Here is a 27,273-nt window from a genome sequence, read left to right as displayed (position 1 = left end):
TCGGTACTGTTGTTGTACGTTGCGTGTGCAATCACGTCATGTTCAGGGAACGTTGATGGCCTCTACAGGGCAATGAACGGCAAGGCCCCCTTCGGTGGAGAGGGGAATAGGCACCTACTGTACTCAGTACTTGTACAAGTACTGACCAACTGTACTAGGTTAGCACTAATCAGACCCTGGAGGACTCTAACAGACCCTGTTGCCCAGCTGGCGGGCGACCTGTGCTGCGTCCCCGCTGAAGAAATTGTTACAGGTACTATCGTGTACTGCGGAGTACTTGTAGATAATGCCTCCCAAGGTACTCCGTACGGAGTAGAGTACCTGGGGCAGTACCAAGTACTGCAAATTGTATGTACAAGTGATTTTGCCCCGTATCTGTTCCCGGTGTACTTGTACTAGGTGCCATTTACTTACTCTACTTGTGCTCCGTACAGTACATTGTACGATAATGCCTGGTACCTACAAATACCCTGTAGTACAAGTGCATGCAGTAATCTTCGGAACTTGGTGCTGTACCGTACCTACAGTAAGTCGGATGCAGGCACAAATACAGGGCAAATTGACATGTCAATTAGTCCCACCAAGCGACTGCTAATGCCCGTGTCGGGCCGCAATGGCGGCTGCTGTGAAGTTGCCCTACGGGCTGCACCGGACGTACACCTACATGATTGGTCGCATTGTCGCATGCTTCGGTCCCTCACTGCGACAAACTATAGTACCTGCCTACCACTTCTCCGTCCGAGATACCAACGGTATATAATATTGTGTACATGCTAGGTTAGTAGCTTGCTGTGGAATTCGGCTCGTAGTATCTCCCGTCCGTCGCTCTGTTCGACCGCACTCCAAGCTTCTACCAGCTCCATTTATCCCGCGCTGAAGCAGAGGCGGAACTCCAACGTGTTTCCCAAGCTAACTTTGCCCACTCCTCCAGCGCCCCGTGTCTGTTGTTCTAACACACTCGATCGCAATGCCTGTCGAGCTTCGCAAGCGCAAGGCACCCCAGCCTCCTCCTGCACCTACCCCGCCTGCGAAGAAGAAGGCTGCCGCGAAGCAGGCTCCGGCCAAGAAAGCTGCCGCCCCAAAGGAGGACCCAAAGCCGGCGGAGAGCAAGAAGGCCGTCGCCAAGCAAGCCGTCGCCGTGGGCGATGCCCTCAACCTTGACGACTTCGGCGGCGAGGTCGAGACGAACGACGGCGAGAAGACTAGCCTGAAGAAGCTTGTCGAGCAGAGCAAGGCCGGCGTCGTTCTCTTCACCTACCCCAAGGCCTCGACCCCTGGATGTGAGTCCGCCGCGCCAACCGTCCGGTGTGCCCCTGCTAACTGATGGGCGTTCAGGCACCACCCAGGTCTGTCTTTTTCGCGACTCGTACAAGCCCCTGACGGCCGACGGGCTCGCCATCTACGGCCTCAGCACCGACTCACCCAAGGCCAATACGAACTTCAAGGAGAAGCAGAAACTTCCGTACCCGCTGCTGTGCGACCCGCAAGCAACCCTCATCGCCGCCATCGGCCTCAAGAAGCAACCCAAAGGTACTCAGCGTGGCGTCTTTGTTGTTAGCAAGGATGGCAAGGTCCTCGCCGCCGAGCCTGGCGGCCCAGCGGCCACGGTTGAGAGGGTCAAGGCCTTGGTGGAGGAGTTGAAGTCGAAGAAATGAATGCTGCAAGTCTTGCGCAGGGCACAGGGCATTCAGGAATAGAATAGCGAGCGATATTTCTTGTAACATGCTGGTGGTACGTACAAAAAGCTCATCACTTTGGATAGTAGCAATATACGTCCAGTTCGTAATGAGCTTCAATGCATCTTCTCGACGAGGTCATGCAGCGTAACGCAATGGAACGTCAACACCCTTTCCTATCCGAATAAACCGAGTCTTCTATCTGTCTTCATTTTTTTATTCCTCAAGATGTAATAGAGACTAAACACGCAATCGCTCCCTCCATCTCCTTGATGACTTTGGCGTCCTGATGCACTTATGTGTGTGCCTTGCCGGATTGAACTTCGGCGGAACCTCGGCTAACTGAGCAATGTGCTGTCCACTGGGTGCAATGACTGCCAGGCCTGACTTCAACTTCGAGTTCGGAACACCTCCATCAACATCGCCTTGATCTTCCATCACGCCGTGAAAATGTCGTCCAAGGCGGTGGCCAAGGCTGTCGGTGGCCTGATGCCCCTTTCAAAGGTACCGTCCGTCAATTTGATGCCGCATCGCAGCCTCAATCGGTCGACTCAATCGGTTGCTGCTGCCTCCGTTTGCAAGGCAATTTTCCGCTGACACGACGAAACGCCGGCTAGAAACAAACGCTTCAGTCTACGGGCATCTGGGAAGTGTTTCGAAAGGTCTTCGCTATCGATGCGAACCGCTCCAACGGTGTCCCGCTCAACCCGTGGTATCGCAACCCGCCGCCGGGCTCCAACGACCCCCTTGCTTACGACGACCCCGTCACGCTCCCCGCTGGCGACATCGCCGACAACCCGTACTGGAAGCGCGACAACCGTCGTGCGTACCCGAGGCGAAGCGTCGTTGGCCAAACCGAGTTTGCACAGCTCCTCACGGTCGGCAGCGCGGCCCAGCCCAAGATGGAGCTGATCGGCGAGGCTGGCGAGAAGCAGCTTGTGACCGCCAAGCAGAAGGCCGAGACTGGCTTGGCCAAGTGCCTCGAGAAGACGCCCAAATCCGCCGCTCAGGGTGTATTTGTGGACGGGCTGCCGCCACTACCGAGCGGGCAGAGCCTGGCCAGCGGATCGTGGGATGTGCACAAGTACGAGCTGGTCGAGGAGAACGCGTTCCCCGAAGGGTGAGTGAGCCGAGACGACCCCTGAAGAGAGGAGAGAGCGAGTGTGTGTGGATGAGAAAAGTACGAGGAGAAGAAAAAGGATCACCAGAGTTTGCTGACAGATTCACAGATATCCCTGCAGGTCCTTCCGATAGAGAGAATAGCGGGCGAGTTGTGGCATACTGTACATAAGATGAACTGGCTTGGAATGTCTAGATTGGTTCCCTATGTTTGAACGATTGCCAATGCGTTCGCCTGTGGCATTCAAAACTCCGTCTACCAACTCGTTCTTGAAACTCAATGGTGAACGCTGTGAGGCGACCCTTGGGCGACCCTGCGCCGTAGAAGTCTGATGTTCTCCTCTCAGCCGAGCATCCGCTCGACAACCTTGGCCTTTCCCTGCGCCCGCTTCAGGCGGTCGTCGAAATCTTGGACCGCCTCATCCGTATTCTCTGTAGACAACGTATCTGGTTCGACGAGCGCATACACCATCTTGATGTTCTTGTCGAGTCGTGCATTGCTCGCCAGCGGCGGTAGTGTGCACACGCCTTTCGACTCCGCCGACTTGCCCTCGCCGCTGGTGGGACCAGGTTGGTTCGCAGTCGATGACGGTATCCTGTTGGCCCAAACGACCGCCTTGCCGGCTAGACGGCCGCTCTCGAGGAACTTTTCGAAGCCCTTTTGCAGGCCAAAGGAACGGCCTTCGACTCGGCCGGCCTTGATGCCGTCCTCAAGCCCTTGCTTGTAGCCTTCTTGATAGAATTTATCCTCAATGTTGAAAACGTCTCCCAGAGGGTCGTCTGACATGGCTGTGCGAGAAAGACGGCCGACGTTGTGACGCGTTGTTGGATGGATGGTGAAGGGGCGCGGAGGGTCCGGAATCCGATCATTGGAGATGGATGATTTTGGGGTTCTTTGCACCAGTAGTACGAGTCACGGCATCTCGAATGATATATGCAAGCGGCGAATAATCACTCGCACCACAGCTTATGCATACTATTTTACTACGAGTTTTCATGCCAATTGGCACTGCAAATATTCATTTGATCCATTCCAGACTTCAAACACTGCGACTGATACCGAGTTTGGAGAGCCCAACACTCGTCCAACCCCAATACGGATAGGCAACGGATCCTCTTTGCCCACGTCACGGTCACGGAGCACTATGATATGCTCGTGCGGCATGGCACAGATCCAATGAAGCAAAACTTTGCTCCATGTCTTAAGATGTAATTTTTCTCCTCCTACGGATCATCCGTTGTAAGATCCGTACCTGGCTCGGCTGCAACAGATCCAAGTTCCTAGTACTGACGTATTAATAGTAAGTACGCCGAGTTTGCTGAGAGAAGCTGCCCCTCACACGTGACCAGTGCCCCTCCATCAGGTGCGAGATCGAGATAGAGTTTGTGACTCAGCCAATTCAAAGGACGACAGGCTGCCAAGCTTATTCTTCAAGCGTGCGTGATTGATTTGTCTTCTGTTCTGTCCCTGATATATTTCGGCACTGCCATTATCGACCAGCAGCGGCTTCCTTGACCGCAGGACAACAGCTCATTCCGAAATGGCTGTCGAAAACAACCCAATCCTTCCCGTCAAGGGCAAAAAGAACACGCTCATCACGAGCGCCTTGCCTTACGTCAACAACGTCCCCCATCTAGGAAACATCGTCGGAAGCGTCCTGAGCGCCGATGTCTTCTCTCGCTTCAGCAAGCTGCGCAACCGTCCGACGCTGTACATCTGCGGCACCGACGAGTACGGCACGGCAACGGAGACCAAGGCGCTCGAGACGGGCCAAACTCCCCAGGCGCTCTGCGACGAGTTCCACGTCAAGCACAAGGAGGTCTACGACTGGTTCGAGATCGGCTTCGACTATTTTGGACGCACCACGACGGAGAAGCAGACGGAGATTGTCCAGGACATATTTCTGAAACTGCACGAGAAGGGCTTTCTCGAAGAGCGGACGACGACGCAGCCGTACTGCGAGAAGCACGACGGATATCTTGCCGATCGATTCGTCGAGGGCACCTGCCCCAAGTGCGGCTACGACGATGCGAGAGGAGATCAGTGTGACAAGTGCGGCGGCCTGCTCGATCCCTTCGAGCTCATCAAACCGCGGTGCAAGATCGACGGTGCCCAGCCGGTGCCGAGGGACACGAAGCACATTTTCATGAAGCTCGACAAGCTCCAGCCAGACATCGAGAAGTGGTTTCTGGAAGCGCACAAGAAGCATGGCTGGCCACAGAACGGCGTCAGCATCACGCAGTCCTGGCTGACGAAAGGCCTCGAGGGCCGCAGCATCACCCGAGATCTCAAATGGGGCGTGCCAATCCCGTTGCCTGGCTATGAGAAGAAGGTGATTTACGTCTGGTTCGACGCCTGCATAGGGTACCCCTCCATCACGGCAAACTACACCGACGAGTGGGAGCAGTGGTGGAAGAACCCGAACGACGTCACGCTCTACCAGTTCATGGGCAAGGACAACGTCCCCTTCCACACCGTCATCTTTCCCGGCTCCGAGATCGGTACCGGATACAACTGGACGATGCTCAACCACCTGTCGACGACGGAGTACCTCAACTACGAGAACGGCAAATTCTCCAAGTCGCGCGGGATCGGCGTGTTTGGCAACCAGGTCAAGGATATCGGCATCTCGTCGTCGGTGTGGAGATACTACCTTCTCTCGAACCGTCCCGAGACGAGCGATACCCAGTTCGAGTGGCACTCGTTTGCGCTCGCCAACAACAGCGAGCTGCTGGCCAACTTTGGCAACTTTGTGAACCGCATCGTCAAGTTTGTGAACGCCAAGTGCGACAGCACCGTTCCGGTCTTTTCCGCCTCGTACTCGGACGAGACCTTTGACTTTGCCGCCTGGATTGGCCGGGTCAACACGTTGCTGAAAGAATACGTCGACCTGATGGAAGCCGTCCACCTGCGCGCCGGCGTCAAGAAACTTATGGAAATCAGCAGCGAGGGCAACCTCCTGCTGCAGCATCGTCTGGACAACACGAATCTCGTGGAGAAGAAGGAGCGGACGCACACCGTCATCGGACTGGCACTGAACCTCTGCCACCTGCTGGCTTGCCTAGCCTCACCGTACATGCCGTCGACGGCCGAGGCGATCTGCGAGCAGCTCAACGCGAGCATGGGATTCATACCGGACACCTGGGAACCGGAGGCGCTCAAGGGTGGCCACAAGATTGGCAAGGCCGCCCATCTGTTCACGCGGATAGAGGACAAGAAGGTGGCGGAATGGAAGGAGGCCTACGGCGGATCGGCCGAGTCGCGCGCCGCCGAGGAGGCGGCAAAGAAGAAGAAGCAAGAGGAGAAGGAGAAGAAGAAGGCGAAGAAGGCGGCCAAGGCAGCGGAGGCGGCCAAGGCAGCGCTGGAAAAGAAGACGGCCGCAGCGGCGAACGAGCCGGCGGAGAAGGGGGCTGCCGGTACGGATGCCAAGGCCCAGACCCAGAAGGACGGGACGGCGGCAGAGGTGACGAAAGAGTTGCCCATCCGGGGCAAGCAGTAGCGCGGCCGATGCGGAATCGATGAAGGTTGGTGCCGCCTTGACGCTGGACGAATTACGACGGACTAAGGCGTTGTTTGAGGGGGGGGTGGGCGAGCAAGAATCATGGGCAGCGAGACATGAGACGTCTAGTCATGTACTGTACTTGGAGATGATGGCGAGCAAATAATTCTTCAGAACGGACGTTCGTCTTGAGTAATAATGAGCTGAGCAGCGTACAGTGAAAGCTTGACCCGTTTGGAAAGGATTATCATCAGTACGGAGTACAGGTGTTAATTTCGAGCGCTTACTTCAACTTACAGCAGACGGGAGACTATGGCGGAGACACGGGCAGCGAGCGCCGGAATTAGTATTATTTAGTACTTGCTAGCGTGGAGCAATACACTGTAGCGACTACCATTACTGTACTGTGCGAATTAGTGGTAAGCAACGAGTTCAAGTTGGTACGAGTTATTACAGCGTGCAACGGGGCCGTATGGGTCCACAAAAGCCCCGTAGGCTTGCTCATAGCTCAGGAGGGTGGAGGGGGGACAGAATTTCCAGTTGATGGCTTGTCGACTCCGATCCTCATCAATCCCGCCTAACTCTCCTCCCGTCTTTTCTCCTCGACATTTTTCGTTCGCGACACCACGCTCGACTCGCCTCCCCGCGGCTGGCGACGGACAGACAAAGGGCAAAGGACCGATCGAAGACCGACAGAGGAGCGCGGCACCGTCGACACGGCCGACAGGCTCGCCCATCACTCGCTTTCCGTCTCTGGGCGCCGAAGGAGAAACGGCCACCGCATTCCAGTCAACGGGCGGCCGTCATGGACATCCGGCTCCTCACCAGCGCGGACCTGCCCCTGATTCAGCATGCAAACTTGCAGAACCTTCCGGAGAACTACTTCCTCAAGTACTACCTGTACCATGCGCTGTCATGGCCGCAGCTGAGCTTCGTGGCCGTCGACGCGAGCCGTCCGCGGCGGGGGCCGTACGACTATCCCAAGATTGTCGGCTACGTGCTCGCCAAGATGGAGGAGGAACCGGCTGATGGTGTGCCGCACGGCCATATCACAAGCTTGAGCGTGATGAGGACGCACCGGCGACTGGGCATTGCCGAGAAGCTCATGCGTCAGAGCCGTACGTTCCCTCTCCGTCCCCGTCCCCGTTCGGTCACCTTTCCTTCCTTCCATCCACCCATCCTCGGCGGCCCCCCGTGCCATCAGAGTCCGAAGTAGAACTCCCCTTCCTTGCTGACGGGTAGACTCCAGAGCTCGCCATGGTGGAAACGTTCCAGGCCAAGTACGTCTCGCTGCACGTGCGCGTGTCCAACACGGCAGCCCGGCACCTGTACGAGACGACGCTACGCTTCAAGATCGAGAAGACCGAGGCCAAGTACTACGCCGATGGCGAGGACGCTTTCTGCATGCGCCTAGACCTTGACAGCATCCGTAGCCAGATTGACGAGATTGCCGATGCCGACGACGTCGATGCCGACGAGAAGACCGGCGAGCAGGCCGCAACCAACGGCGGCGGTTCTCACGACGTGGACGAGGGGGAAGCTGTCGGCGAGGTCGGCCGCGATCCGGCCATGAACGGTAAGGCGACCCAGGCCAAGGCAGTGGGGAAAAAGGTCAAGGTTGCGGTCGGCAGGGGACTCGGTGTCGGGGATCTGGTGGAGAAGAACGAGAGCAAGTAGCTCGGTGGTGGGGAGTCTTCTTTTGAGAGAATTGTGTTGCTTCTATTGCGGTTGCAATCTGGTTCCGAGCATCCGAACAAGATACAGCATACTGGCTGCCTGGGGCGGGCGGGTAGGCATGCATGCATGCCGAAGGATAGACAAAAAGCATCAACGTTTTGGCTGGTGGGAGAGGTACAATGCACGAGAATATGACGAGAATATCGATGGACGAAGCGTGCTGGCCGGTGGGACATGAGCTTGTCATTTCGCAGCACAGCACAGCACAGCACAGCACAGCACAGCACAGAACAGAACAGAACAGAACAGAACAGAACAGAACAGAACAGAACAGAACAGAACAGAACAGAACAGAACAGAACAGAACAGAACAGAACAGAACAGAACAGAACAGAACAGAGCAGAGCAGAGCAGAGCAGAGCAGAGCAGAGCAGAACAGAACAGAACAGAACAGGCCGTGGCATACTGCACAGATACCGCACACCCTACGCATGCTGCCCATTCGATGTGTGCAGTCCTCCCAAGGTGCCGTCATCACGGACGGTCAAGATTTCGCAGTGTCCGTCACGATGCTGGTCGCCGCATACTACCAGCTCACTTGCCTGGACAGACCCCTTTGTCGTCGACGCCCATCTCCACGAGGTTCTCCGTCAGCGCCTCCAGTGCCTTCTCCGTGCTCCTCATCTCGCCGTCGACGACGAAACTGGTCATGTTTATCATGTGGGGGGTCTCGTCCGCGCTATCATGCTTGGCCACCGATTCGCCGTTGGAGCGGAAAGTCGCCTCCGTCGTCTCCCGTCCGTCGTGGATATCGTGCATAGTCCCTAAGGCAATGAAGGTATCGTGACATTGCGAGTCTCCGGACGATTCACCGAGGCTGCAACCTGGGTAGAATGTGTCTGAGTCCCAATCCAGGCAACCATAGCAACGGATATTCTTCCCAGCACCTTTGCGGCAGATATGCGGTGCATGCAATGAGCCGGCAGGAGCACTCGAACTTCCACGAGCTTGCGCGGCAGGAGCGACTGGCAGTGATGGTGATGCGAGATCTGGCAACGTGTCCGAAAGACGACGAGGCGCACAGCACCGGCTTCTTTTGACCTCCCGACGGGCTTTCTTCATCTCTTTCCTGCTGCTCTTACGCTCCCTCCTCTCCGCCTTGCGACTGGCGCGTCTTATTTTCTTCTCAGCCCGTTCGACGTTTCTGCGTGCCTTCCGAAGACGCTTCCACTGGGTAAGCAGCATCTTGGCCTGTACTTTGAGCAACTCCCTATCAATACTGGGCCCTATATGGCGGCCCTTTGGGGAGTGCTTGGCCCTTCCGAGTTCCAGCTTGAACTGCTTCATCTCCCTCTTGGAGCACTGCTGCTTCGGCCGAGAGATCCACTCTTGGAGGCGGGCGACGACGAGAGGTAGTTGCCGATCCTTGATATCGTCGTAGTCGGGAAACGATCCGACGGAAGACACTGAAGAGTCTGAAGATGTTGAGCTGACCGAGTCTACCGAACCAGATCGTGGGCGGTTCGCCATGTGGTCGAAATGACGTCCTCGTCCGCGGCCGTCCAGCCCATGGCAACTACAAGTATGAGCTACGGCGCAGCAACGAATTGGATCGACAAAGGCATCATGTCTGCCCAAGGCTGCGGCATCTCCGACCTGCGCCGTCGCGCTCTGCGCCGCGCAGCCTAGCTGTTGAGGGATGCCGACTGACGTCGAACTGCCGCCCGCATCGTCATATACGGCACATGCTGGTGCTAGTGATTCGATTGGTGGGGCCGCCGGAGGAACGGGAGGTCCAGGCCAATATGCCCAGCAATCGTAATCATGGTTCGGGGTGGCGCCGGAGTGCGGCTGCGGGTCCACAGCGGATTGCGGAGTGTCGGGCGGTGTGTAGAAGGACACGCCCGTCGTCGTCGGTGAAGAATCCTGCGACAGACCGGACGAGACGATGGTGTGTGTGATTTGAGTGCAAGGGCCGCCATCTGATGCTGAGTGCAGGTCTGTCGCCAGGTAGGGCGGCGGCGGTGCCTCCTCCTCGACGGCGGGCAGTCTACTGCTGTTATCGTTGATACGACAGCTGTACATTTTCGACCGTGTCACCGGGAGACGTGTCGGGTTGTAAGAAGGAAAATTAAGGAAGTGAGTGAGATGAAACGTGGACGCAGATGATCAATTGGGGCGAGAAGGGGCGAGCAAACCAGGCTTTCTGACAGGCAGCAAAGAGGAGCGCAGAGCAGCAGGAGAGCGAGGGAGCCGAACAGGAGAGTAGAGGCACATCTACGATGCCACCTGTTGGCCGTGTGCGGTGATGGCCGCACAAAGGTGCCGAAAGCGTATCAGCACGTCAGCAACACGTCAGCAACACATCTGCCGTGCCGGGTACAAGGCATCTACAAGTCAGCAAGTCATGGCGACAGGTGCAATGGTACTTGAGGCAGCATTTTCTGCCATGTTCATCTCATATTCCTACCTACAGATAGGTGCCTGTGACTACACGATGGATGAGCTCACCACTCCAACCCGTCGGCTCATGAGCCGGCATGCTTCCACCCGAATGAAGAACAAGGAACGAGAACAGGAATCGAACAGGAGCAGACCAACAGCAACGAGCAATCACCTTCGGCCGCGTGGCGTCGTAGACCAGGAACGCCAACAAACAGGTGCCTTCTCCACGGCGGCAGCGACCGTCCTCGAAGGGAACTGACCCATCGAGTGGACGAGGTACTTTCGCTTCAGGTACCGAGCAGGTTGCCGAAGAAATGCGGTTGGAGGCCAATGCCACGTCAGAAAACTTCCCGCCCAAAGGCCGTGTGCGCCCAAGGGGAAAGCTCTCCAATGGGAGCTACGAGGACTCGGTCAGCCGCTCGCTGACGCGGCCACGTAAACGGAATCGTCTAGTGATGGGTGGCTTTGGTAGCGTCTTACTGGCATCCAGCCTCGCCTCGCCTCGCCTCGCCCGATGCTCATGGCTCGGGATGGAACTGATGCCGATCCCGAACCTGACCCTGACCCTACCGACCTGGTTCGTCGCCGACGTCGGGGTACTTCGGGACAGTCTCCAAGCGAGCAGGGAGCTCTCGGGGCAGTGGCGATGACAGAGATTCAGGGGTGGGTCGCGCTGCAAAGATGAAAGGCGGCGTCCTCGTGGTTGTAGTGGTCCTCAATCAAGCTGGACAGGTGCTCCCGCGAATGGGTACCGCTGCGACAATATCGAGTTAGCCTCGATTCAACAGGAAGGGGGGCATCTCCTCTTTGAAGGGGAGAGAGAAAAGGGGGAGGAGGGAGAGAGGGAGGGAAAGGAGCAAGAGAGAGGTGGAACGTACAGGTTTGTGATGTAGGTGTCAATGAGCTCCGGCGGCACCAGCTCAGTCACGTCGCTGCGAACCTCGGCCCCGTTGACCATGGAACCGTCGTCAAAGCCGACAAAGGTGGAGGAGCCACCCCACTCGATCAAAGACAGCTCGTCAAATGGATTCTCTGGGCTCAGCTTGTAGACGCCTGACAGGACGATGACGGCGTTCCCTTGATCCTTGGCCGCTCGTGCAATGGTGGAGGCACCATGGTCCGTCACGACACCACCGTTGGCCACAACGGCGCGGGCGCCCAGGATGACCTTGTCGACGCGTGACATGTAGGCCATGGGGATCGAGTTCCTGACTGTCGTCACCTGGATGCCGGCGGCGAGGAGCTTCTTCCTCAAGGCGCCGTCGGGGACGGGCTCGCCTTGCTTGCGCGGCGGCTCGGCGACGATCAAGACGGTAAATCGGCGCTTGAGTGCGGCGCGGAGGAGAAACCTCTCGACCGTCGGTGAGGGCTGATGGACGAGGACGTGGTCTCCCGGGTGGATCTGGACCTCGGCGAGAGCGGCGATCTGGTCGTCGACCTGGCTGATCTCGTCCTTGATCTCCTCGATTCCGTCAATGACCTCGGAGCGAAGGGCGTGCACCTGGCTGAAGGGGACGGCCCCCTTGTTGTGGGTGGGCGTTGACGTGCCCGAGTTGGGGAAGGGGGAACCGGGAGCCATCATGGGGAACCCGTCGGAGGGAGGCGAGGCGGAGAGGAGGTGGAACAAGGACTTGGTAACGCTGACGGCGCTGTAGGTAGGCAGCAGTCCCGGCCTCGTCGGTGCCGGGACGACGCCGGTGTGGCCCGCCGCATCGGCCGTCGAATCGCGGGTCGTGCGCGCCGACGGCGGCCAGTCGTGCGAGCGGCGGATGGAGCCGGAGACGACGTCGGTCGGGCTCGTGAGTTCCTCGCTCTGGCAGTCGCTCGACGGCTCGTTTCTGTCCTCGGCGGCCTCGTCGCGGATGAGGGAGAGGACGCGTCGGACGATGTTGGCGACGACGAGCTCCCGGGGCTGGGCCTCGACCAGTCGGCGACCCGTGCTCGAGACCTTTTCGAGGAGGGAGTCGACGTCATGCCATTTTGATCTGGCGACGACCTGGAGGAGGATGTGTGCGGTGGCGACGGCGCAAGGCTCGGATCCGCAGATCTGTCTCCGCTTCAGGAGCCTGCAGTGGATGAGGTGCGTTCGGTTAGCCTTTGATGCTGTCTTGTCCGACCGACGGAGGAACTCGGCAAGGGGGCAGGGGAGGGGAGGGGAGGCGCACGAGGTCAGGGTTTCGATAGATGCCTCCAACGGTTGGCCCTTGAGGGACCTGAGATACTTGTCCAGGTCGGGCGCGTAGCCCGTCGTCGTGGGCGGCATCGTGTGCTCGCCGGCTCCGTCGTATTCCTTCTGTCGTCGTCGTCACGGCAAGGAGAAGCGAGGGGGTTCGTAGAAATTTGCGCCGTCGGAAATCGGCCTGCGCCGGCTGAGGGAGAAAAGAGCAGGCGACCGAGTCCTTGCAGCGTAGCCAATGGATTGAAGATGGCGATGGCAGCAGCCAGGCGGTCGAGGCGATGTGCGAATGAGGGTCAGGCAACCAGAGGAGGTCCAGGGAGTTGCGGTGGTGATGGCGGTGGTGATGGCGGTGACTCGAGCTCGAGTGCTCTTACAGCATGTCCTTGATGGGATGGTTTGCCTAGTGCTGAGATCTTTTTTCGCTCGCGACCGACGTGACAAGCTGCAGTGCAATCGGTGGGTGGGGTTGTGCGGGGTGGTGACCCCTAGGCGAGGCAGTCAGTGTCGACGCTGCAGCGGTAGTGCACTCTTCTCCGTATTCCGCACAAGCACACACGATTCCCATGGTCCAAATTCAGACGATGAGAATTGGTTGCTTTTTTAGAAGCGCTCTGTTGACGCATGCCATGAGGAGACTTGCTCGTTGCTTTGCAGAAGGTGGCGGCACTGCAGCCCGATCCCATCTCCTGTCGCTATTACCAGCAATTGCTACTAGCAAAGCTATGGTACTCCACAGTGGTGGTGAGAATCAGGTGTCAGGTACGGAGCACTCCGTGCCGTACTATCAAAGGGTACAGAGGGTGATGCTGCGCTGTAATTATTACTTGCAGAGTGCTACTCCATTAGTACTCTCAGGATTGTTCCGATAGTTAGTTGATGTGCACTGTACGGAGTACATGTATGTATATTCTCCGCTCCCTAGCTACAGCACCTTGCGACTAAATCTTGCCATACCCAGAAGGTCTGGTGGTATTATATCGGAAACTCGTGTTCGACACTCTCATGTCTCGCATATCATATTCATACTTGGTGTATGACCAATTCTATGCATGCGTGTACTTGCTGTCAGTATGCATGCACGGTCGTATCCATCGCAGCACCCTCCGTACGATACGTGGATAAGCTGGTGCTGTGTACAAAGCTGGCAGACTTACAGTACTTACCCCGACCGAAACCCTCTCCACACGACTGTACACGGTCGAATGGGGAAGAAAGAATGGACCTTGTTCCGCACGCTCAGCGGCGGTTCCGATGGTGAGGGAGGGGGGGGGGGGGTGACAAACGGATACCTCGACTGCGTCGGTTTCCAACCACTACAGTACAAACCTCGGCACAAACAGACATAATGCTACACAATGCCGCGGCTGTCCAGTGGAGCGTAGATGCGATACAGCAGGGCAGGGGACTAGTTATACGGAGTTGAATACATTGGAGTGCTTGAAACTTGAAACAACGGACGTCCGGGCACTCAGTGCTTTGCTGGGCTGATAGGGTATTAGGGAGTAAGTAATAGTTGGCGACTGACGCTACCGAAGGTTAGTACTGAAAAGGATGCAGCATGTGCCTGGATATACGGGTACTAGTACATGCATACGTACATCAACGTAGGTAGGTGTAATAGTTGTAATACCTAGGTACCTAGTAAATACACATGAGATGCAAGTACAGTACAGTACACTGAAGGCTACTAGGTACCTAGTAGCTAGTGCATGTGCCGGCAACGCATTTGCGAGCCCATTGGGGCAACCTCCCAGGCTACGTTCACTAAAAGTATAGCGTATTTGTACTTGATACCTCGTAATGTAGCGTCGCGTCGTCACTGACAGGCTGCGGCAGTGGTCATTCTCCACAGCACTGCCCGCGCTCGGGGCATTTCTGTCGTGAAATACGGGTACAGCAATCCTTCCTCGGCAACGTGACCCGACGTTGGGGCTGACGGTCAACCTGACCATTCTTGGCGGTACTTCAGTAAGTACTGTACAACTACAACTACGGAGTACTGTATACAAATGTTAAGTACAGTACGAGCCCTAAAAAAAAAAAAAAAGAGGCCGGATGCCAATCTCGCAAAGCTGAGGCAAAGCGGAGAGAATACAGTAGGTTGAAATCGATTTGTTGAGCTGCCACGGTAACGTGACGTATTCCTGCTTCATCATGCGTCCAGTTTTGGCGAAAAATGCCACCGACAAGCCAAACTTCTGCTGCTAGTATTTGTCTGCACTGATGTGCAGACGCTCCAAGAACGAGGACGCCTGCCGCCGCCGCCACGGGCCGTGACATTCAGCAGCGTTGCCGACTGTACATGTACCTACTTACAGCCTGGCGCCATACCGTGCATGTACAATGTACATGCATGTACATGCAAGCAGCGCAGAACCTGAATGTGCAGCTACAACAAGCACCGAGTACGTGCCTGCGGTAGACTTGCTCGTAGAGTCGTAGCGGCGCATGTGCATGTAACTCTACTGGCACCATGACTGCACGCTACTCCCAGAGGCAGTAAGTGCCCTGTACTAACTTACAGTACATGGAAGCATGTCGCCCACAGACCCTGCTAGGACTGTTAGCACCAATTACCTAGTACTCACTTGCAGGTACCCTTCTGTCGTCGCCTGTCCCGTCCTGAACTGACCCGCTGACGGTCAGGCCAACAGCCAACATCGGACGGTTGTTGCTGCACCTTCGACTCGCAACCCCTGCAGTCCCCCAACTCCCATCATCCATCTCCATCCACAGTAGCCCATCCCTTCGCCGAAAGCTGAGCATCCGAAGCAGGCGTACGACCGCGAGGCCAGGCATCCGCCTTCGCCGCTTCTCATCTTCCGCTCCCTCCCCCCCCCCTCCTCCCGACGCGATTCTGCGGAAAACAAACAAAGGACATTCGACGGCGTCCACGGGGAGAACGTCGCGGTCGAGCGCTCCCTCCTCCTCTTCCTCCTCCTCCTCCTCCTCGCGACCATCTGTCCGATCCGGCATCGACATCGTCCTTACTCGGCCAAAGACATTCCGCCGCCAGCGACGCCCTCGTCTCATGGCGTGCTGGCCCTCGCCAAGATGAACTCTCTCAACATCATCACCGCCCGCGTCTCGCCATCGTCGAGCCCGACCCCGTCTCGTTCCAACAGCATCGGCCCCATCGCCGACGTCATATCGGACGAAAAGTCGGTCGCGGAAAAGTCGCAGGACAAGGCGGCCGCCCACGAACAGCAGGCCGCCGTCGCCTTCGGTCACGACCCCTTCGAGGAACCGGCCGAGTGCGACGACGAGAAGCCGGCGGCCGTCGAGGAGACGCCGTTGCTGCACGAGACCAAGGAGGGTCGAAGCGGTCGCTGGTGGCATTCGATGCCCCGCGGCTTCGTCTCGAGCATCCTCAACTCGCTGCGGTGGATACTCGCCACGCTGGCGTCGCCCGGCGTCTACCTAATGGCCTGCCTGTACGACGAGCAATCCAACTTTGCGCCAATGACGCAGCTCAAAAAACTCTTCGGTGTCCGCAAGGGCGGCCTCGAAAGCTACGCCGGACCCGACGGCGCGCCCGGGACTCGTTCCTCGGCGACGAGCTCGAGCGTCCATGGCTGGGGCTACCGATCGTCGGCCCCTCGACCGGTACCGTCGAGCGCCGCCTCGTCCACCTCGGGCGCCTCCTCCGACTCGGAAGTGGACGACGGCAAGGCTTCCAAAAGAAGAAGCGGCGGCGGTCGCGGCGGCGGCGGCGGCGTCGGTGACGGTCGGCCCAAGACGCCGAGCCCCGGTGGCGACGACTCCGGCACCGGTCGAAGATCGATCAGGATCAAACTCCACGGCGACGAGGCCCAGCGGCGGCAGCAGCGCAAGAACCGAAGGACCGCGTCGGCGACCAAGACGGGCGAGGACGAGCGGCTGCTGGCCCAGATCAAGTCCCCGACGTCGCCCATAGCGGCGCTCACCCGGTACCCGAAGATGCCGGCGCCGCCGAGACCGCTGATACCCCGACGGCAGCCGTCGTACCTCAACATGGAGGCGCCGACGAAGCACCAGAAGACGCTGATCCTCGACCTCGACGAGACGCTCATCCACAGCATGTCCAAGGGCGGCAGGATGAGCACCGGTCACATGGTCGAGGTCCGGCTCAACGCCGCCTCCCTCGGCCTCGGCAGCCAGAGCGGCGCGGCCCAGCACCCGATCCTGTACTGGGTCAACAAGCGTCCGTTCTGCGACGAGTTCCTGCGCCGCGTCTGCAAGTGGTTCAACCTCGTCATATTCACCGCCTCGGTGCAGGAGTACGCCGACCCCGTCATCGACTGGCTCGAGTCGGAGCGCAAATTCTTCTCGGCCCGCTACTACCGCCAGCATTGCTCCTACCGGCAGGGCGCCTACATTAAGGACCTCAGCTCCGTCGAGCCGGACCTGAGCAAGGTCATGATTCTGGACAACAGCCCGCTGAGCTACCTGTTCCACGAAGGCAAGTCCCTTTCGGCTTCCCTTGCTTCCCTTTCCCTTCCTTTGTTTTCTTGGCTTCCTCCATCCTCATGGCCTTGGTCGTGTGCACATGACCGTGTAGGCTAACCGCGCCGCAGATAACGCGATTCCCATTCAGGGCTGGATCAACGACCCGACGGATAACGACCTGATGCATCTGGTGCCCCTGCTGGAAGGCCTGCAATACGTGCACGACGTGAGAGCGCTGCTGGCGCTCCGCGGCGGCGAGGACGGGCAACACATGGGGTAGCTGGCGCCGGCACGGTTCTGCCTTTTTGAACGGCCCTCGGTTTTGATTTGGGCGGATGAGTATCTTGTAGTTGGAGTTGAAATTTCAAGCAGATGGGATGACCTGTTTAGCGGCTGGCAAAATTCATGCACCGCCAAGAGGGCGAGCGCCTCTCGATCTTGATTCTGCCCTGACCACGGGCACAACACGTGCACATTCGCTACGGGGCGACGGGGATGACGAGAATTGAGATTGCCATTCTCAGCCCAACCTACAATTGGCCATCAATGCCAGTGGATTGATTGCACTTCTCGGTGCGCCATGTCGGTCGTGATGATTTCACCGCTTCCTCGGTATCGATAGTCTGGCAAGTACTCGTGTGCGGCCCACGTAGGAAGGCACGTCGAGTACTCCTTCCATCCTGCAATTCAAATTCATATCCTCTCTGCCGAACCGACCGAGAAAACTTTTTACTGGCCACGTAACGCATCACCAACGCAGAAAGCTTACTGTTGGAACCGGTCAAGAACCGTTCACCTCCTTGGCGGCTGCCCACGCTACAAAACTCCAACGCAGAATGCTCATCTTCTGAATCGGTCTAGCACAGTTCACGTCTTGAGCGGCTGTAACTGATCACCGACGCAGAATTCTCGTCTTATGAGTCGGCCCAGATCGGTTCACGGCTTGGACGGCTGTAACAAAACACCAATGCAGGATGCTTGGCCTACGAATCGGTCACGAACCGTTCACCTCCTTGGCGGCTGCCCATGTTTTCCGTTCTTTTCGTCGGAGCCATGACCGTCCAACATGGCATCGACTACAGAGTACCTTCCGCCTTCTCCATGATTTTCATACACGGCACCGTCAAGGTGCCAGACCCCGCGCCATTTCGTTGTTGACCTGGTCGCTCGCCGAGGTCAACGGCGCAAATGATTTCTCGGCACACGATGAGAACCGAAATCACCCCCCCGCGGTGCTGCTGTCTCGTCTCATTCTCTCGACAGGACACTGACATATTCCGAATAGGTCGATTTCCCCACGAAGAACCAAAAAAGACGTTCCTCATTCTTGCCAAAGTTACAACGTATTGGGTGCGCCCCAACCCCCCGCCTTTATTCAAGCGCACTACTTGCACCTTCGACGAGAAGGTGTTCACCCATTCCACTACGGCCGGCATAGGCTGAATTGTTGGGGGCACATGTTGCCCTGTGTGCCTGTGGCCCTGGTGCGTGTGGCATCCTGTCATGACTATGATGACGGGACGCACTTGTACGGGCCTGTGACGGGCACGCATGACTTGGATGTGGTACCTCGGACCGGTACGTACCCAGGTGCTGCGCCTAACTTTACACGTACCAATCACTGCCGATCGGGCGTGGCTGGTGACATCATCACCCCAGTGACGACACACATCTCCTCCAAACGCCAGTCTGGTTCCGTTCCAGCCAAGCAGGGGCGTCGTGACGGAGGGAAGACAGCCAACCACAACGATTTGTTCCGCAGCTTGCCCCGATCGAGATCGATATGGCATGAGGCCGGGGGGTCTCCCCGAGTCTTCGAGTACATCTTGGACGGACCGTGACAGGTATTTAAACAGACCAACCATGGAAGACGTCCCTTGTTGTCGCACCCACTTGGACGTTGCATCATTCTCCTCCCGTCAGAACTCTCCCATCAGAACAACGCACGGCCTCGCTGCGACATTTTACATCTACACCACCACCATCACCATCATATTTGCCTACATTTTCCACGACCTCTCCGTCAATTGCTTCCGATCCCGCCAGCATGTCTCTGCACTGTAAGCCACCCGGTCGCTCACTCCACCTTCCTCTGGCTTTGCCTCGACTCTGTGTCCCCACGAAAACATGTTACCGTCCTCTGCACCGCTCCCTTTCTTCCCAAGTGACTATTCATACACTACTTCGCGCCGTGTAACTGCCCCGATGCGCCCCTCACTGTTCCCTCCTCTCTCGCGCGCTCTCGCACCCTCGCACCACCGCACGCCACTCTCTCTCGCCTCAGATCATCTAACCTCCGTCGCAGATCTCCCCCCCGTGAAGCCATCGGCCATTGCCCTCGGCACCTTCTTCAACCACGGCATCGAGCTCGCCGTTCTCAGCCCCCTCTTCGGCAAGACCTACCAGCGCGCCAAGGCGGCCAACACCAAGGAGGAGTTCATCAAGTCCAAGGAGGCCTCCGGCGCCGCCATCGCCTGGGGCACCTCTTTCGTCGGCGCCGGTCTCCAGAGCTACGGTGTCGCTGCCCTCATCAATGCCACCGGCACCATGACCTACAAGGGCGCCGCCTACCTCGGTGCCCTGATCTTCGCCGCCACCGCCGCCCCTGGCGTACGTTCCCGTCCCCCACTCTGTTTGCGTCCCCTTACGAGGCCAATGCTGACAGAGGTCCTGTAGTTCATCACGCAGCTCTTCAGTGAGAAGAGGCCTGTGGACACTGTTGGTGTTAGCGTAGCTGCCAAGTTGTTCGAGACTGTCGGCCTGTCCCTCTTCCTGAACTGGTGGGGGACTCGCACCAACCCTTTTGAGTAGACGTTGATCGTCCATCTGTTCTGTCGAGTTGTCCCTTCGAGGAAGCAGTCAACCGCCAGAACCTTGAGCCTGAAGCGCTTGCCTCTACACTGTGCGATCAACAACCACTGTTCCAGAGTCTCGCGCCTGGACGACCACCTTGAATTCGACCCGGCCGTAGGCTCATTTCCTTTGTCGTTATCGTTCATCAGATAGTAATCAACGTAGCTATCTACAAGTACGTTGTGTCGTCAGTCTAGTATCATGAACAGTGTTTCGTTTCTACTCACGTCGTGTGTAGTGATGATCTTATCATCATCTTCATCATCACAAATGGCTAATCCGCAGTCTGTGAATGCATCCATTGCATAAATAGATAGATACCTGAACGCCGTCGTGCCCATCTGGTCCCGCAAGCCAAACCTCTGGTATTCGTACACCCAGATCAGAACCTCACGCCAGTTACAACACGTATGCACCTTGTCTTGCTCCCCCCATCATGCCGTCGACTCGCCCTTGGCCCAGAACGCCTGCTTTGTGTACTCCTTCTGCATGTACTTGACGAGTGAGGTGTAGCTCTCGGCAAAGTCGCCCTCATCCTCGCCGTCCTTGTCAGACGCCTTCGCCGCCGCCTTCTTCTTGCCCTCCTGCTTCTCCATGATCATGACGACGCTGGTCGGGCGCTTCGTCTTCGCTGATGCGCCCAGTTCTGCCCGCGATGTGACAAAAATGAATGGTACATGGAAGTCCTCGCACAGCACGGGGATGTGCGAGATGACGTCGTGCGGCGAGATGTCACCGGCGATGACGACGACGCCCGGGAAAGTGCCAGGAGCGGCATCCTTGATCTTGCGAAGCGTTTTAACCACCTCCTTCACGCCGCGCTTGAGAGTGCCGTTCTTGGCCGCTGGAAATGTCGTTAGCATACGCATGTTCTGCTGCTCCGCACGGCAGAGACTCGAATGGACTGAGGGGGGCCCACCTTTCCGAATCGTCTTGTACACCTTCTTCATGCCCTTCTCGTCCGCCACGGGGACCGCGAAGGAGACGACGGTGCGTTCCAGAGGCAGCTCCTCCTTGGAAGCCTCCTCCATATCCGAGTCGACGTCGTCTAGAACCGCCTTGACGCCGCTGTCCGCGGCGGCATCCTCTTGCAGCTGGTCCTCGAGTGCAGCCGCCAACTTGTCCTTCTTGTCCTTCTTATCCTTCTTGTCCTTCTTGACCTTGCTCACGCCAGCATCATCGCTGCGCTTCTTCTCCTTCTTCTCCTTCTTCTCTGGTCTCCCGGCGGCCATCGCTTCGATTTGGGTGGGTCTGTTGGAATTTCGAAGGGTATGTGCGGCGACAGTTTCGAGAATGAAAGATCAAACTTTCAAACCGGCAACCTAGGAATAATTCGGAGCTTGCAGCGCGGAGCCCAATGAGCGACAATGGTGGTGAACTTGGGCAATTACTTGCTGTCGCTTGTCGCTGTACCTCGAAATTTTTCTAATCCGAACTTTTTGCTTGGAGGGGGGGGCTCGAGCTCTCGTAAAAATTTCGGCCACTCATAGGGCCGGCTCCGGATGTCTGTCACGTGACACAATCGGATGCGCGTCCATTGTGCAAATGCCTGGCAAGCATGACGAGAATGAACGAAAGAGCCAGTAGAGGAAGGAAATTTCATTCGAATCATTTACTTGATTTCTTCGGTCGCTCGTCATGCCCACTGTCTCTATGGTATCCTTTGACTCTTCGATGCGATAGCGAGGTATATCTCATAGGTTCGTTTGGGCTAAGTCAATCGAGCACCAAATTACTCCATTTTGAGGCCGACTTAGGTTGGTTTGCAGGATGCACCCTCGGTCGTAGATGTCGAATCAATGCGCACCGACACATCTGGCATCATGCAAAGCTGCGAGAGATGTCTATTCATCTATCCACCCTGTCAAGACAATGATGTACATGGACACGAAGAACCCTATTCGAACCACGTCCATCCTTTACTCGTCATCGCCAAACTCGGCACGGCCCGCCTTGGAGAACAGATAGTGGTTTCTATCAAGATTGGGCGTTAGTCTACTTTGCGTCGCGCAATCGGCTCAGTCGTCACCCCGGTCGGCTCGTACCGTTCAGTGGCCCAGTCCATGAGGTAGTAGCCGGCAAGCATAGGCGGCAGCCAGTAGAAGATCTGGCTCTTGGTACGGCGGAAAGTGTTGAAGATAGCGTCGTGAACAGCGCCGGCGAAAGGGTTCTGTCGGTTCGCAGAAACGCCGTACTGGACGATGCCCTTTTGCTTGGAGCCGCCTGCATAGGGTCCGATTAGCATGTGATCCCCGGGCCAATGCTGCGACGATAATCGGATCGATTCCCAGCGTAGTGTAAGAGCGCTTGTCTATGGAGCGGAGGCTCATTTGGAAATTGACAAGCGGCCCTTCGACGCCGGCTCTCGCAGCACCATTCCACCCCTGCCCCCGGCGACAGCGCCGTCTCCGGGGCAGATTCGATGGCGAACTCGATGAATGCAACTCACCAAATGATCCCCAGTCTCCCAGGAAGCTGCGGTACAAGTTAGCTTTGGCATCAGAAAGGGGATTTCGGAATCGCAGTGATGATGCAGCAGCCGTCTCGTGGCGATAATTGCGGCACGACGCGACGCTCGTCCTCGATCCATGGGAATCAACGTACTGGCCAACCCTCCAATTGGGCGCGCCGCCACCGTTCATAGTCTGTGTCGGTCTCATCGTCTCAGGATTCGCAGCGCTATTGTTGTCGGTTGATCAGAGCTGGGAGGAGTTGAGGGTCACGATCGTCGGGTCAAGCAGGAAGTTGAAAACCGCGGACCACTCTGGGCCGAGCTTACCCAAACAGGCTTAGCGTAGTTTTCACCCCGAAAATCAGCCCTCACCGATGCAGCTTCATTCAGCGGCATGAGCTTGCCAGCTTGCCATTACCAATATCTCGCAAACTTCCATCTTCTCAAAGCCAACACGCCGTCGTCTAGCTAGTTTCATACAGCCCCCGGCGCCGCCAATATGGCCAACGCAGCGAGAGCCCTCAACTGGATGTACCGCATGGCCGTTCCTGTTTCGGCCGGTGCTTTCCTCGTCAGCCAGTCCATATACGATGTCAAGGGTGGCACGAGAGCCGTCATTTTCGACAGGTTATCCGGTGTCAAGAACGATGTCGTTAATGAGGGTACCCATCTTCTCATTCCCTGGCTCCAGAGGAGCATCATCTTCGACGTGCGGACGAAGCCGAGGAACATCGCGACGACGACGGGCAGCAAGGACCTGCAGATGGTCAGCTTGACCCTGAGAGTGCTGCATCGACCCAGCGTCGAGGCTCTACCCAAGATTTACCAGGTTTGTCCATGCCGTACCCCGTGTCTGCCTCTTCGTTTCTACGGAAAGCAAGTGCTGACGGTGTCGTGCTTGCAGAACCTCGGCGTCGACTACGACGAGCGTGTCCTTCCCTCCATCGGCAACGAAGTCCTCAAGGCCATCGTCGCCCAGTTCGATGCCGCCGAGCTCATCACCCAGCGCGAGGCCGTTTCCAACCGCATCCGCAACGACCTCACCCTGCGCGCTGCCGAGTTCAACATTGATCTCGAGGACGTATCCATCACGCACATGACCTTTGGTCGCGAGTTCACCAAGGCCGTTGAGCAGAAGCAGATTGCCCAGCAGGACGCCGAACGCGCCCGCTTCATTGTCGAAAAGGCCGAGCAAGAGAGGCAGGCCAACGTGATTCGCGCCGAGGGTGAGGCCGAGAGTGCGGAGGAGATTAGCAAGGCCATCGCCAAGGCGGGAGACGGCTTGATCCAAATTCGAAAAATCGAGGCGAGTAGGGAGATTGCAGCAACGCTGGCGTCCAACCCCAACGTGGCGTATCTGCCGAGTGGTGGAAAGAACGGTGGCGGCGGTCAGTATCTGCTATCTGTCGGCAGGGCTTGAGTGTATTATTCAATAGGTTGAACTCCCCACTTCATCGCTCTTGAGGAGATGTATATTCAACAGCGGTCATGGAATTCTACTCTGAGAACAAGGGCCGACGTCTCTCTTTGTACATGTGTGATGAATAGTTTGAATTCTACCTGAGTGGCCGCTTGACGGCATCGCACGCACCGTCAAGTTGCCACCGTCCTCCGAGGCCTCGGATGCATCCGCGCTCCGTGGCAAACTACAAACGAGCGCCCTTAGGACTCGATAAAGCTCTCCGTCAGGCTGCCTTCCTTGGCGTTGTTTTGGATCGGCGCAAGCACTTCGCCGTCCACCAGCCTCCAGCCCGCGCGTCTCATGTCTTGCCAGTGTGCCATGACCTTGAGCCGTACAAGGTCGCCGGCCGCCCGCGCATCCTCGGCAGAGTCGTGACCGAGCATCTTGGGGCCCGTCTCTTGCTGTATCTTCTTGTTCATGTGATCATACATGAGCTTCTTCAAGGCCGTCCGGAACGGCAGGCCTCCCTTGTGAGGGTACAGCAGGACCGTGTCGACGACCGTCGGGTGGACGATGCGGACGGCGTTGAGGTCGTTTTCGAGACCGTGTCCGATCAAGGGTGTCGATGGCGAGAGGAGAGAGAATAGCAAGTCTCGCGCGACGACGGGAGACGACACCTTCTTGAGCTTCTTTCTGCCGGGCATGACTTCGCCTTTTTCGCTTCCGGCCCCCTCGCTGCTCTTATTAGACGGCGCAGGGTCGGCACAATCGGTCCATGGGACGGCGTAAGCGAGATCGTCCGGCCAAACGCCGGAATAGCGAGAGTTGAGGTCCAAGATTTCTCCGAGCGGCTGGACGAGTACATCCAGCAGCTCCTCGCCCGTGGGCCATGACGTCGCCGTGAGGCGTATCAGCTCCAAGCCGTGGACGGTATACGCCATCTCGCAATCAAAGCAGACCGCCCTACCCGTCGGGACGATGCTGTTCTCCGGCGTCGCCGCAAAGTTGATGACAGTAGCCAGCCGGTTCGCATCCGTGAACTTGTACACGTGGTTGTCGTGGGTAATGCAGCCTGCGGATTCGCCGACCTCTTGGCTGCAGCATTGAAACCGCTTGGGTACCCTGCTATTGTCCCCAGGCGCCTTCGCGGGGATATACGTTTTCCCCCAGTGGAAGTGGCAGTTGCCTCCGGTCGCAAGCGCTCCATCTTCTTCGCGTCTGCCGGGGAACACCTGGAAGCGTTGCTGGCAGCGATCGCACACTTCCCAGCCTTTTCCAGCTTTGACGGCGTTGCGGGTCGACTGGATGGATTCCTCCGTAGGCACCTTGGCGACGTAGCCATGCTTGGAGAGGCCTTCTATCGGTGTGAGGAGACGTCGCAGAATCTTGACCTCCTCGGAAGGAGGAAGTCCGGTATGGATCGTCTTCGGGGCCAAGTTCGACGATTTGCTGCCGGCAACCTTCCGCATTGCTTGCAGCTCCTTGGCGCGTTGGGCTTTCCACTGCGAGACGCCCATGCGTTTGTGCTGCATGACTTGGTTCTTCATCACGTTCGAGTACACGGCCGGCTTTTCCTGTGCAACTCTCTGCTCTTCGTCGAGGGCTTTGATGATGAGGTCTTGGTCGGACAAGACCAGCTTCAGCTCGTCGTCCATGGCGTCCTTCTTGAGCTCCAAGTTGAGACGAGAGAATTCGCTGTGGAGCATCCTGACAAGCTTGAGTCGAAGTTCGTGGCTTGCGGGAGAGCTCTTCAGCAACCGAGGATTGAGACTCTCCGCCTTTCGCGGCGGCACAGCCGTCTTCTTCCCAGCCACTTGGCTTGCATCACCGGTTACGCATGACGTTTTCTGGGACGCCGGCGAGGCGGTGACAGCTGGCTTACGGATCGACGGCTCAGGTTTTGAGAGCGAACGATGTGGCACTGGCTTCGTCTCAATCGGCGCCGTGCCAGTAGCTGTATTGGCTTCGTCGGTGGGCTGGCCAGACGAGGCTCGTACCCCAGCTGCCCTCATCCCCTGGTCCACTTTGAGTCGCTTCCGTGGACTATCATGAGTTGTCGGGTCCTCATCACGGAATGGTGCTTCATTCTCCTCTCGAGGTGGCACTATCTTTTGCTTTTGCTCGTTGGCATGCCCGAAGATGCACTGGAAGGCTGTGCACTTGTTGCCAGCTGGGCAGGGGACGTGCTTCAGCTGGATGCTCATGGCGAGATTTTATGACGGGAATTTGCAGTCTGGATTTATCTTATGGTTCCTGAGGCGTATACCATGTTCGTTTGGCAAGCTGCGGTGACCTTGTAGCGCGTCTCAGGCACGACAAGTGATGACAAGGTAAAGGAAGCGATAGTGACGACGAGATGCAGCTGCCAAAGGATCGCACGGAAGGGAACCCTGGTGAGTGTCGTTCGCCGTACAGCATACCACGGCATACCACGACTGAACAGAGGTGTATCGAGGGGCAATTCAATCTGTCAAGAGGAGATTTGCAGTTGGGCGTGTGTGAAAGTGTCAATGCAGCGTGGAGAGGAGATGTAAGAGAAGAGTGACGTTGAAGAAGTGACCAGCGATTGGGCGCTAGCACAACTACCTACAGTGCAGGAGCACTGGGGTACCTACCTACTTACGCAATACCTTGGTACCTAGTACGATGTACTCCGTAGGCACCTCCGAAATAGCGGCGATTGTTATGGAGGTCCAGGTCAAGCACTGTACAAATAATTAAGTAGCAAGGTTGAATTTTCAGTACTAGAAGACTCGTGTAGTCTGCGCTTCAAGGAATTGAGCGGACTGTTTAAATACAGAGAGGTCTCAATGAGCATGCCTTGACCTGCCGAGGTTGCCCCTTAGAACCAAGGACAAGTGCTTACCTACTACGGAGTACTGTGTGTAATTTTGAGAGTCATCAATACTTTCTAGCAACACCTGTACCAATATGTTCGTACATGTAAGCAGCTGGCGGCTAGCAAATACTTGGTTTTGCTTGCATTTAACAGTGGATTTCATGCTGTAATACGGAGGACTACTTGCTTCATGCTCCTGCTCGTGTCAGGTCAAATGCATCTGTAGGCTGGATCTCGATTGGCCAAGTATCATGGACGAAACTTGAGCGGTGCATAGAATTGATAGGCGTCCAAATTTCCGAAACGGTTGTGCCATGCGAGATGAACAATCAAAGTTGTATTGAATTTACATCGGCCTTGCAACGAAACCTTGGCCCCAAGGTTCAGAGGGAAAAACTGTGGCGGACCCTAAAGTCCGTTCACGCCGCTCCCGCTGTCCAGAACTCCAAGTACTTACTTCCACCTACAGTTGTTGTACTTACAGGCCCAACAGCGACAGGACCCCGCCGTAGCTGCCGCCTTGGCCTGTTGTTGGGCCGCGACAGTGCCGGGCTCACCGCGGAACACGTTTCCCTTCGCGTTGGGGATTGGCCCCAAGCGTCCGGCTTTCCGAAGAGTACAGTAAGTACATTCTTTGCATGTACTCTCTCATGCCTACGGTCTACCCCTGGAGCTGAGTCCCCGACTTCATCCTACTTGGGAA

At 57.1% G+C, this 27,273-nt stretch overlaps 13 protein-coding genes across 13 annotated transcripts; 7 read left to right on the top strand and 6 right to left on the bottom strand.

Annotated features, from left to right (window-relative positions):
- Positions 1-967: 967 nt before the first annotated feature.
- Positions 968-1,655, top strand: DCS_01674 (AhpC/TSA family protein; the record flags this gene model as incomplete). Its single annotated transcript, XM_040799006.1, has 2 exons — positions 968-1,280; positions 1,336-1,655. The coding sequence occupies 2 exons, from the start codon at positions 968-970 to the stop codon at positions 1,653-1,655; spliced, it is 633 nt and encodes a 210-aa protein (XP_040659889.1).
- Positions 1,656-2,126: 471 nt separating this feature from the next.
- DCS_01673 (NADH-ubiquinone oxidoreductase) lies at positions 2,127-2,800 on the top strand (the record flags this gene model as incomplete). The annotated part of the gene is made up of 2 exons (XM_040799005.1): positions 2,127-2,180; positions 2,294-2,800. The coding sequence occupies 2 exons, from the start codon at positions 2,127-2,129 to the stop codon at positions 2,798-2,800; spliced, it is 561 nt and encodes a 186-aa protein (XP_040659888.1).
- Positions 2,801-3,138: 338 nt separating this feature from the next.
- Positions 3,139-3,582, bottom strand: DCS_01672 (DUF1715 domain-containing protein; the record flags this gene model as incomplete). Its single annotated transcript, XM_040799004.1, has 1 exon — positions 3,139-3,582. The coding sequence occupies one exon, from the start codon at positions 3,580-3,582 to the stop codon at positions 3,139-3,141; it is 444 nt and encodes a 147-aa protein (XP_040659887.1).
- A 754-nt stretch (positions 3,583-4,336) lies between these two features.
- On the top strand, positions 4,337-6,295 carry DCS_01671 (methionyl-tRNA synthetase; the record flags this gene model as incomplete). Its single annotated transcript, XM_040799003.1, has 1 exon — positions 4,337-6,295. The coding sequence occupies one exon, from the start codon at positions 4,337-4,339 to the stop codon at positions 6,293-6,295; it is 1,959 nt and encodes a 652-aa protein (XP_040659886.1).
- An 805-nt stretch (positions 6,296-7,100) lies between these two features.
- DCS_01670 (N-acetyltransferase complex ARD1 subunit) lies at positions 7,101-7,972 on the top strand (the record flags this gene model as incomplete). Its single annotated transcript, XM_040799002.1, has 2 exons — positions 7,101-7,413; positions 7,545-7,972. The coding sequence occupies 2 exons, from the start codon at positions 7,101-7,103 to the stop codon at positions 7,970-7,972; spliced, it is 741 nt and encodes a 246-aa protein (XP_040659885.1).
- A 594-nt stretch (positions 7,973-8,566) lies between these two features.
- On the bottom strand, positions 8,567-10,057 carry DCS_01669 (uncharacterized protein; the record flags this gene model as incomplete). The annotated part of the gene is made up of 1 exon (XM_040799001.1): positions 8,567-10,057. The coding sequence occupies one exon, from the start codon at positions 10,055-10,057 to the stop codon at positions 8,567-8,569; it is 1,491 nt and encodes a 496-aa protein (XP_040659884.1).
- A 1,017-nt stretch (positions 10,058-11,074) lies between these two features.
- Positions 11,075-12,680, bottom strand: DCS_01668 (uncharacterized protein; the record flags this gene model as incomplete). The annotated part of the gene is made up of 2 exons (XM_040799000.1): positions 11,075-11,171; positions 11,296-12,680. 2 exons carry the CDS (start codon positions 12,678-12,680, stop codon positions 11,075-11,077), a joined length of 1,482 nt encoding a protein of 493 aa, XP_040659883.1.
- Positions 12,681-15,069: 2,389 nt separating this feature from the next.
- On the top strand, positions 15,070-17,304 carry DCS_01667 (NIF domain protein; the record flags this gene model as incomplete). Its single annotated transcript, XM_040798999.1, has 3 exons — positions 15,070-15,095; positions 15,473-16,991; positions 17,137-17,304. The coding sequence occupies 3 exons, from the start codon at positions 15,070-15,072 to the stop codon at positions 17,302-17,304; spliced, it is 1,713 nt and encodes a 570-aa protein (XP_040659882.1).
- Positions 17,305-19,071: 1,767 nt separating this feature from the next.
- On the top strand, positions 19,072-19,835 carry DCS_01666 (uncharacterized protein; the record flags this gene model as incomplete). Its single annotated transcript, XM_040798998.1, has 3 exons — positions 19,072-19,084; positions 19,330-19,634; positions 19,701-19,835. 3 exons carry the CDS (start codon positions 19,072-19,074, stop codon positions 19,833-19,835), a joined length of 453 nt encoding a protein of 150 aa, XP_040659881.1.
- A 476-nt stretch (positions 19,836-20,311) lies between these two features.
- DCS_01665 (H/ACA ribonucleoprotein complex subunit) lies at positions 20,312-21,109 on the bottom strand (the record flags this gene model as incomplete). Its single annotated transcript, XM_040798997.1, has 1 exon — positions 20,312-21,109. The coding sequence occupies one exon, from the start codon at positions 21,107-21,109 to the stop codon at positions 20,312-20,314; it is 798 nt and encodes a 265-aa protein (XP_040659880.1).
- Positions 21,110-21,796: 687 nt separating this feature from the next.
- DCS_01664 (ubiquinol-cytochrome-C oxidoreductase complex III subunit VIII) lies at positions 21,797-22,537 on the bottom strand (the record flags this gene model as incomplete). Its single annotated transcript, XM_040798996.1, has 3 exons — positions 21,797-21,851; positions 21,923-22,100; positions 22,327-22,537. 3 exons carry the CDS (start codon positions 22,535-22,537, stop codon positions 21,797-21,799), a joined length of 444 nt encoding a protein of 147 aa, XP_040659879.1.
- A 291-nt stretch (positions 22,538-22,828) lies between these two features.
- DCS_01663 (putative prohibitin PHB1) lies at positions 22,829-23,749 on the top strand (the record flags this gene model as incomplete). Its single annotated transcript, XM_040798995.1, has 2 exons — positions 22,829-23,158; positions 23,234-23,749. The coding sequence occupies 2 exons, from the start codon at positions 22,829-22,831 to the stop codon at positions 23,747-23,749; spliced, it is 846 nt and encodes a 281-aa protein (XP_040659878.1).
- A 242-nt stretch (positions 23,750-23,991) lies between these two features.
- DCS_01662 (uncharacterized protein) lies at positions 23,992-25,935 on the bottom strand (the record flags this gene model as incomplete). Its single annotated transcript, XM_040798994.1, has 1 exon — positions 23,992-25,935. The coding sequence occupies one exon, from the start codon at positions 25,933-25,935 to the stop codon at positions 23,992-23,994; it is 1,944 nt and encodes a 647-aa protein (XP_040659877.1).
- Positions 25,936-27,273: the final 1,338 nt, after the last annotated feature.

This window comes from Drechmeria coniospora, chromosome 01 (assembly GCF_001625195.1).
Source record: "Drechmeria coniospora strain ARSEF 6962 chromosome 01, whole genome shotgun sequence".
In the NCBI taxonomy this organism is placed as follows: domain Eukaryota; kingdom Fungi; phylum Ascomycota; class Sordariomycetes; order Hypocreales; family Ophiocordycipitaceae; genus Drechmeria; species Drechmeria coniospora.
The sequence above is the reverse complement of the archived record's forward strand: the minus strand, read 5'-3'. Positions and strand labels throughout refer to the sequence as shown.